Genomic DNA, 8,468 nt, shown 5'->3' on the forward strand with positions numbered 1-8,468 from the left:
GGGCATTCCATACATTATATCTTTTATGTTCATGCATTGTACCTTTTATATTTATGCATTGTATTTTTTATAGGAGACTGTTTGGTTCACTCGCATTTTATGGACATTAGTTAGACATAAATATAATTATATTATCTTATTTTATTCTAAAAAAAAATGCTCCAATAAATTTATGTGTAGATGAAAAAAACACAATTTATTCACTTCCTTTTATCCTGATCAATCTTTCATGTTTATGAATCCACCCAAATCTACCATCACTATTTCAAGAGTAATTATGAACATAATTTGTAGAAGTTAAATGAAATGTTTGAAATAACATGGTTTTGAAGGATTTCCACGAGAATTTTGATTGATTATGTTTTTAAATGAAAAATATTACCGAGCCGTAAAAGCAAATATTAAAAATCTAAAAATCTTGTGAAAAGCAGTTCAAAAACAAAACCCTTCTCAAAAAGTGAAAAAATTCAATGATGAACAGGGTTACCTGTTAAATTTAACCCTGAAAATTTAGGGATGAGTAGGGTTACCAGTCAAATTTAACCCTTGATTGATATATATACCTGGAAAGCCATCCCGAGTCCTTCTCACACTGATTCCTTCGCACAAGCACGGCTGACTCGTTGAAGTTCTTTGATATCCACCCACTGGAATACTCTGGGAGTAAGAGACGTCAGACATCCGAGGGCATTTTCTTTTCCTTTCCGTATTGAAGCTTACTGCCCGTCCTACACTGAATATTTCCATGCTCTTGAAGATATCGATTCCTCCAAAATCGAAGAACCGCGTGTGGATCCCTAGACCAGCCATCGTCCAGCCATGCCCTGCCTGGGAGACGAGGGCCTGCACAATGAATAGCTGGCTAACTGTGAGTGGCCTTCGACAGAGGACTAAGGTCAGTGGGGATCCGTCCCTTAAAAGAACGCCTTTGGCCTAAACAGTCCATTTGCTGTTTATCATTTTTCATAAGTAAGCCAAGAGCAAGAGTCTGGTTCTACCATCATTCATTTTCGTGTGTTCAAGAGGAGAAATGGCAACCAAACGCCCTTGTTGCATGCGCTTCTCTTGCTTTTCTTCAGCTTCATCGGATGAAAGGGGACAAGATCCCACTTCAGCAGGTACCCGGAGCTGGCCTTCTGCAATTAATAATACAATAGTTACAATGTTTTGATAGCGCAACAGATTGAATGTTTTTATTTATGTTCATGGATATTATTATTAAGGATAATGTAGTCATTTCACAGAAGGCCCTTCTGCTGCTACAATTTGCGGATAATATTGATGCTGATGGCTATTGTGATTGTGCATAAACCCTTCCAGGAGCTCCCAAGCGCACTGAAGCTCCAATCCCTGGATCTTCTAATGTTGTTTCAATGAAATATGAGATAGAACATGTTGATGTCAATCTCAATGTTTCAGGAACCCATCAGTGCGATAAAGCTCCAGTCTCCGAATCTCTGAATCTTCTGCGGAAATCTGAGGGGAAAAACGTGAATGTCAATCTCAATGTACCAGGAGCCCCCCAGTGCAATGAAGCTTCATCCTCGGGATCTTCTAATGTTTCAATGAAATATGAGGGAGAAGACGTGGATGTCAATCTTAACGTTTCAGAAGCCCCCTGGTGTGATGAAGATCCGTCCTCTTCCTATTCCAGAGGTGCAACTAAATCAGATGTCATTAACACCATATTACATAAAGATATTGAGGAAATCGACGGGAAAAAAGTCGATGTCAATCTCGATAACCTTATGGAGCACATATCTGAGCTTTTGAAACTGAGAGAGGAGGTACATCACAATCTTTCATATCCATCCGAATTAAATTACAATTAGATTGTGAATTATATTATTCGATAGTATTATAATTACTGTGTGATATCGGATTTGAAATATATAAATTCATTTCGTGCTTTTCTTAGGAAATGCTTCGAAATAAAAAAGCATCGAATCCCAGCAATTTCCCTTCGCCTGATGTTCCAGGCTTCAAGAAATTAAATGCCATATTGTCACGGGGAACCGACTTGAAGAACTTTAAGGAGTTACTGTCATCGGCATTAGATTTTGCTTCTAAATGGGTGTGTATAATTAGTCCACATTGAGATGTTCATCACTTGCAACTAAAACTGAATGTCGAGTGTAATTATATTAAAGCCCAAATTTCTCTTCTTTTTTATGGTGTTCAGAAAGATGTTATATCTGGACCTGTTACCACATTCCTAAAGGATATAGGGCAGGTAAGCGTTGTTACTGCAAGACTTCTGGTGGTTGCATATACTTTGGAAAGATTTGACGATCTTTCCACCAACAAAGAAAAGTGTTGGTCTCTTATAAAAGAAATGAGTTACGTTGCCACTGTTGTTAAAAGATTCAAAGAAAGCCCCAAAGGAACGGAGGATGTAATCCCATATGCAACAGCATTGATAGTTGAAGGCGCGATCATGTGCTGTACTCAGATTGACCGTTCCGCCTGGAAAAGGTAAATACTCAATATTCTGTGGTTCATCTTATTTACCACGCTTTGTATAAAGTATAGGGCTGTTGTCATAGTCAAATGCACAGACAGCCCATGGTTAACATTCAAAGATATGAAAGAGTGTTCTTCATGGAATTTCATTGCTTGATTGCAGCTTCTTCTTAACGTCCAAAAACAAAGCCGAGTTGAGTGACATTAGGCAGAAGTTAAATGTCAAATACATGCAAATTAATGTCGAAATCGGTTTTCGTGTTTTAACGACCATCGAGTGTAAGGGGAGTTCCCCTTTGTCAAAAAAATATCCTACACATGCTGGTAAATGTGTTGTGAAGTTAATTTATTTCATATTTAAGTTTATTATTAATATTAATTTACTATGAATTACCTTAAATATGGATCTGATGTTGAAAACTGTTGCAACAGTTGGAATCAAGAAGTCGATGACAGAGGTTCTTGATCTTTTGGAAATTGAAAGTGACCAGAATGCTGTCACGGTTATCCTCCATGGTTTCCGAGTGATGGGTAAAACCACTCTCGCAGATGCGGTCGTTTCAGAAGCTGGGGTATGTAGATATTCCAAGGTATAGAGTCAACTGGTGTTATAGAAAAATTGCAAAAACAGTTATTAGAGGACGGCGTGAGCTGGGAGAAAGGTTAGAGAAAGTGCAACCTTTCATTTACATTGATAACGTTTTGAACGGAGATGCGGTTAAAAAGCTTTTGCCACAGGATATGAGTAGAGCAAAGAAGGTGAGGCCGTGTACAGAACTCAAAATCTATAAGATGGAGGGCATTCAGGATCAAGAAGGATTGATTATTTCAAAGAAGGAAATAAAGGCTGGAATAAACTATAATCAATTCAAGGACATCATACACACACGTGGCGGAATTCCCCTCATGTTAACATTAACAGCACCATTCATAGGTCGCGCAAAAAATAAGGAGGGAGCTTATTCTACACTGGTGCTTCAGAAAGATAAATGGCCGAGTGAGGCCTTTGAGGAGATGCGCTACGCCTTTGCCTACGATGCTCTGCCCCCGATTGTAAAGATCCATTTTTAGACCTCTGTTCATTTTTCAAAGGATGGACTTGGGACAATGTGGAAAATATTGTGGGAAAAGATAAATGGGAAATGTTAGAAAGCAGAGCACTTGTCACTAGAACCACAAATGGCGTTTCAAGTGTACACGATGTCATCTTAACACTCACTCGACAAATGTCAAAGAAAGAGTCAAAAGGAAAGAAAGTGAAAAAGACATTCACCAGTGCAAGCAAACTTAAGGAGTTCCTCCGAGAGGAGGTAACAAATCTATGAATGAAGGAGTTCCTCCGAGAGGAGGTAACAAATCTATGAATGATATACATGTTTGTTTATGCAGTCTTTGTTTTTATTTTAATTTAACTATACTCTATAATGGCATGCAGAATGCTTATCAGATAAAAGGCATCTGGTTAAGTGATAATAAGGATGCATTGGAAATATCTGCAGAAACGCTCGACTTAATGCATAAATCATTGAGAGTTCTTCAATTTGGAAAATTGGCAAAGGTGGAGGGCAAGTACAGTGAAATATTTAAGGAGTTGGTATTTTTTGAAGCGAAAGTTCCCCAGCTTCCGTTTCATGATGTGTCAAAGTTAAAGCAATTGAGGTACCTCAGTTATGAACCCAATGACTACAAGCTATCTAAGGCAAGTGATTATATTTCTCTTTCACTTTTCGTGAGAAAATTGATTCTACGTAGGTAAATGTTTTACTACTTTTAATGGTTTCATATGATTGTAACGTATCAAGCACATAACTTGCAGATGCCTTCCAGTTTGAGACACATGGAATTTGGTGGAAGTTCATGTATTTCAAATCTTTTCCAGTGACATCATACAGACATGTGGCGGAATTCCCCTCATGTTAACATTAACAGCACCATTCATAGGTCGCACAAAAAATAAGGAGGAAGCTTATTCTACACTGGTGCTTCAGAAAGATAAATGGCCGAGTGAGGCCTTTGAGGAGATGCGTTATGCCTTTGCCTACGATGCTTTTCACCCTGAGTGTAAAGATCCATTTTTAGACCTCTGTTCATTTTTCAAAGGATGGGATTGGGACAGTGTGGAAGATATTGTGGGAAAAGATAAATTGGGAATGTTAGAAAGCAGAGCACTTGTCACTAGAACCACAAATGGCATTTCATATGATGCTCTTCCCCCTGAGTGTAAAGATCCATTTTTAGACCTCTGTTCATTTTTCAAAGGATGGGCTTGGGACTGTGGAAGATATTGTGGGAAAAGATAAACGGGAAATGTTAGAAAGCAGAGAACTTGTCACTAGAACCACAAATGGCGTTTCATACGATGCTCTTCCCCCTGAGTGTAAAGATCCATTTTTAGACCTCTGTTCATTTTTCAAAGGATGGGCTTGGGACAGTGTGGAAGATATTGTGGGAAAAGATAAACTGGAAATGTTAGAAAGCAGGGCACTTGTCACTAGAACCACAAATGGCGTTTCAAGTGTACACGATGTCATCTTAACACTCGCTCGCCAAATGTCAAAGAAAGAGTCAAAAGGAAAGAAAGTGAGAAAGACATTCACCAGTGCAAGCAAACTTAAGGAGTTCCTCCAAGAGGAGGTAACAAATATATGAACAATATACATGTTTGTTTATACAGTCTTTGTTTTTATTTTAATTTAACTATATTCTATAATGGCATGCAGAATGCTTAGCAGATAAAAGGCATCTGGTTAAGTGATCATAAGGATGCATTGGAAATATCTGCAGAAACGCTCGACTCAATGCACAAGTCATTGAGAGTTCTTCAGCTTGAGAAACTGGATAAGGTGAAGGGCAAGTGCAGTGAAACATTTAAGGAGTTTGGTATTTTTTTGAAGCGAAAGTTGTTCCCCAGCTTCCGTTTCATGATGGTGTGAAAGTTAAAGCAATTGAGGTACCTCAGCTATGAACCAAATGACTTCAAGCTATCTAAGGCAAGTGATTCTATTTCCCATTCACTTTTCCTGAGAAAATTGATTCTACGTAAGTAAATGTTTTACTACTTTTAATGGTTTCATCTGATTGTAACGTATCAAGCACATAACTTGCAGATGCCTTCCAGTTTGAGACACATGGAATTTGATGGAAGTTCACATTTTCATGTATTTCAGATCTTTTCCAAGCATCTTCAACAACTTGGACATTTGAGAATACTAAGATTGGTCAACTTTTCAAAAAATTGAAAAATCTCCCTGAATTGGGTGACCTAGTTAATGGTTTGCAGGAACTATATTTTTCAAATTGCAAATCCAACCGAAAACTCCGAAACTTGTGGAGTTGACAAATTGAAAGGAAGGACTATTCTTTTAGAACTGAGGCCTCCCAACTCCTTCTATGACATTCGCGTACCATTTTTGAAGGCAATGTACCTTGACGAGAAAGAGAAACTTGATCTTGAAATTATGTCCATTCTTCTTGTGAAGCCAAGCGAGGAATACGATGTATTTGATGTCGACTTCAGAGTTTCTTTTCAGCCACTTAGTAGAAAGTGTGTCAGTTCAGGTAAATAATTTTACTTGTTTTTCCATTACTATATATTTTTAACAATGATAAGAAAGGGAAAATAATAATGAATAGATGACAGGTAATTGATTTTCAAATATAATTTTTATTTTGTTCTTTCTTTACGAGTAGGTGAAAAAACTATTGTTTCAAGGAAAATTGCTATGCTGGTATAGCGGGAATGATAAGGAGGTTATATGTTCCATATGGAATGCAATGGAGCAGTTCAGAGACCGCATTCACATTATTCAGATTGGCCGTACTATTATCTTCATTAAAAAAATTTACAAGGATTATTATTATCCCTTGGAAATTAGAACTGAGATGGAAGGGATTTCTTTGTTAAATTTATCAATGCGTGAAACTCTGAAATTTTCAATGCGGCTTCACCATTTGGAAGAAGAAATTAACGGAATGGACGAAAGCGATAAGCAGTTGCTTGAACTGAAAAGTCTTTTACATTCTGTTCAACCTAAGCCTGAAGACTACAGGTACGGATCCATTGCCTTTATGGACGAGCAGGGCGAAATGGTTGCAGCTTTCAGAGGAGAGATTTTCCGACCAGATAGGAAAGATAGAGCACAACGATGCATAAAGGTAATGATGAAGGATTTAGGAGGAGGAACAGCAATACGTGATCAGGACCCAGGGGTCTCTGACAGCCTTTAAAGATCACGCAAACAACATCCGCTGCAGCAGTTGAGCAAGAAAATATGGATGTCTATTTCGATAGCTTGACACGATACATATCTGAGCTTTGGGGAGTGGAACTTTATCAGCTTTTCAAATTCAACAAGGTAGATTGGTTTTTATTTGGTATCCCTCCTCAGATTTCTGAATCATATTATCTTCATTTCTTATTTCCCAATAGGTAAAAAGTGGTCCCAGCCAAAGGTCAGTTGGCCCACTTCCAGAAGCTTCCCTAGGCTAAAGAATTTCCTGTCAGAGGGAGCTGTCAACGATTGGGTTGTCCGTATTAAACCTCTCAATTGATTAATTTTTTGTCCTAACATGAAATATATTGCTGGATCATGTCCAACTAATATGTCAAATATTTAATATAAATTCATCTATTATGGTTTTCAGAAAGATGTCATTTCTGGTCATCCTGAAGAAAAAGATAAGCGGACGATCGTAATTCACAGTTTTCTGAAGGGCATAAAATAGGCAAACTGGGCTTTTGCAGGTCTTCTTGCGGTGGCAGATGTTCTGGAGAGATTTCAAACTGTTTCTGCCAACCGAATTGAATGCTTGTTTGTTTTAGACAAGATGTTTAGATTGGCCAAATATACTCGGCAGTTAAATCAGAAGCCTGGGCTGTGGAGAAAGATGAAGTGTGTAGCAACAGCAATTATAGTTGCATCCTCCATCAAGTGTTGTACTCAAATTGATCAATCCAAACTTCCACTTTAATGTTAACCATAGTGGTGGTTAGAAACAAATTATATTTTTCAGAAAAATAAAAACGCTGCTTCTATTATAAAATAAAAACAGTTTATACCTGGTTCATAGCTTCATCCATCCAGTCAAACCATGTGCTGGATAAGAAAGATCCAGAATAATATCAATAAATAAACCAGACTATCACAGGCAGGCGTTGGAGAGGCTATCAGCCTTTGTCTTACCTTCCCTGTATATATGCGTGATGGTGTATGTGAAAAGCAATCTTAGGATGTGCTTGATGTTCATGAGCCACCGCAGGAAAAGCGGGGCAAAAATCAATATTCCCAATGATACCGTTTATCAATCAATACCTTTGAGTCACCGTAGATATTATTCAGAGAGTTAATGTGTTTTTGTGTTTAGAAACAAATTATATGCCATGGGTGGTGTGCCAAATGATTCCCTTGAAATAGAAGGTTGTGAGTTATGACTACGTGTGGAAGCGGGCCTTCTATACATACAATCAAATAAATCTTTAGCACAAAGGAGCCCCGGTTCGTTGATTTGTGTTGAAGGTAGGGCCCGGCGTAAATAAATTTCGAAAACTCTGATGTAGCGGCCGTCTACAAGGACAGGCTGGAGCAAGCTGAATCGCAATTAATGAAAAATTGCGACATAATGGCCAAGGCAATCACCGAAGGTAAAGAAATTATTTTAATGTTCAATGTTCACGACGCTGAAGATAGTTTACTCTTTCCTCCGATATTTCTCTTAACCTTTTCCACAGCCCCTAAAAATATATTTAAGAAAAAAATGCAATTAGTTTTAATGTCAACCTGTATTGTATTTTTTTCCTTTACAAAATATTTTGAGTATATTTTCTCTTGTTCCATATTGGGGTTCTTGTGTTGTCTCAACGCATTGTCTTCTAGTTAATACATGGCGCAGGTCCAGAATTAATTTTTTTGTGGCAAGAACACTCTGTGTTGTTGAAACATGAGATATACGAGCACATGATGAGATTTTATGAGTGGAAGCAGTTTAACGAGGGCTAAATTTTAGTA

General features: G+C 37.9%; 1 protein-coding gene and 1 pseudogene across 3 annotated transcripts; both read left to right on the forward strand.

The window, feature by feature from the left end:
* The first annotated feature begins 468 nt into the window (after positions 1-468).
* LOC149195447 (uncharacterized) lies at positions 469-5,454 on the forward strand. 2 transcript variants are annotated; one of them, XM_089405284.1, is made up of 9 exons: positions 471-1,118; positions 1,321-1,787; positions 1,919-2,074; positions 2,183-2,475; positions 2,627-2,787; positions 2,896-3,812; positions 3,899-4,162; positions 4,280-5,097; positions 5,184-5,452. In XM_089405284.1, the coding sequence occupies exons 1-6, from the start codon at positions 1,031-1,033 to the stop codon at positions 3,057-3,059; spliced, it is 1,329 nt and encodes a 442-aa protein (XP_089261410.1). In that variant the 5' UTR covers positions 471-1,030; the 3' UTR covers positions 3,060-3,812; positions 3,899-4,162; positions 4,280-5,097; positions 5,184-5,452. The 2 variants fall into 2 exon arrangements, with proteins under 2 accessions (XP_089261411.1, XP_089261410.1); XM_089405285.1 differs by lacking the exon at positions 1,919-2,074 and having other exon boundaries at positions 469-1,118; positions 5,184-5,454.
* Positions 5,455-5,580: 126 nt separating this feature from the next.
* LOC149195448 (uncharacterized) lies at positions 5,581-8,108 on the forward strand (annotated as a pseudogene). The gene is made up of 2 exons (XR_016254589.1): positions 5,581-6,021; positions 6,154-8,108. The product of XR_016254589.1 is annotated as an uncharacterized LOC149195448 (transcript).
* The last annotated feature ends 360 nt before the right edge of the window (positions 8,109-8,468 follow it).

The sequence above is a fragment of the Pinus tabuliformis genome, chromosome 2_2, assembly GCF_031772625.1.
Source record: "Pinus tabuliformis cultivar Carrire ecotype Pingquan chromosome 2_2, CPIR1, whole genome shotgun sequence".
Lineage (NCBI taxonomy): Eukaryota > Viridiplantae > Streptophyta > Pinopsida > Pinales > Pinaceae > Pinus > Pinus tabuliformis.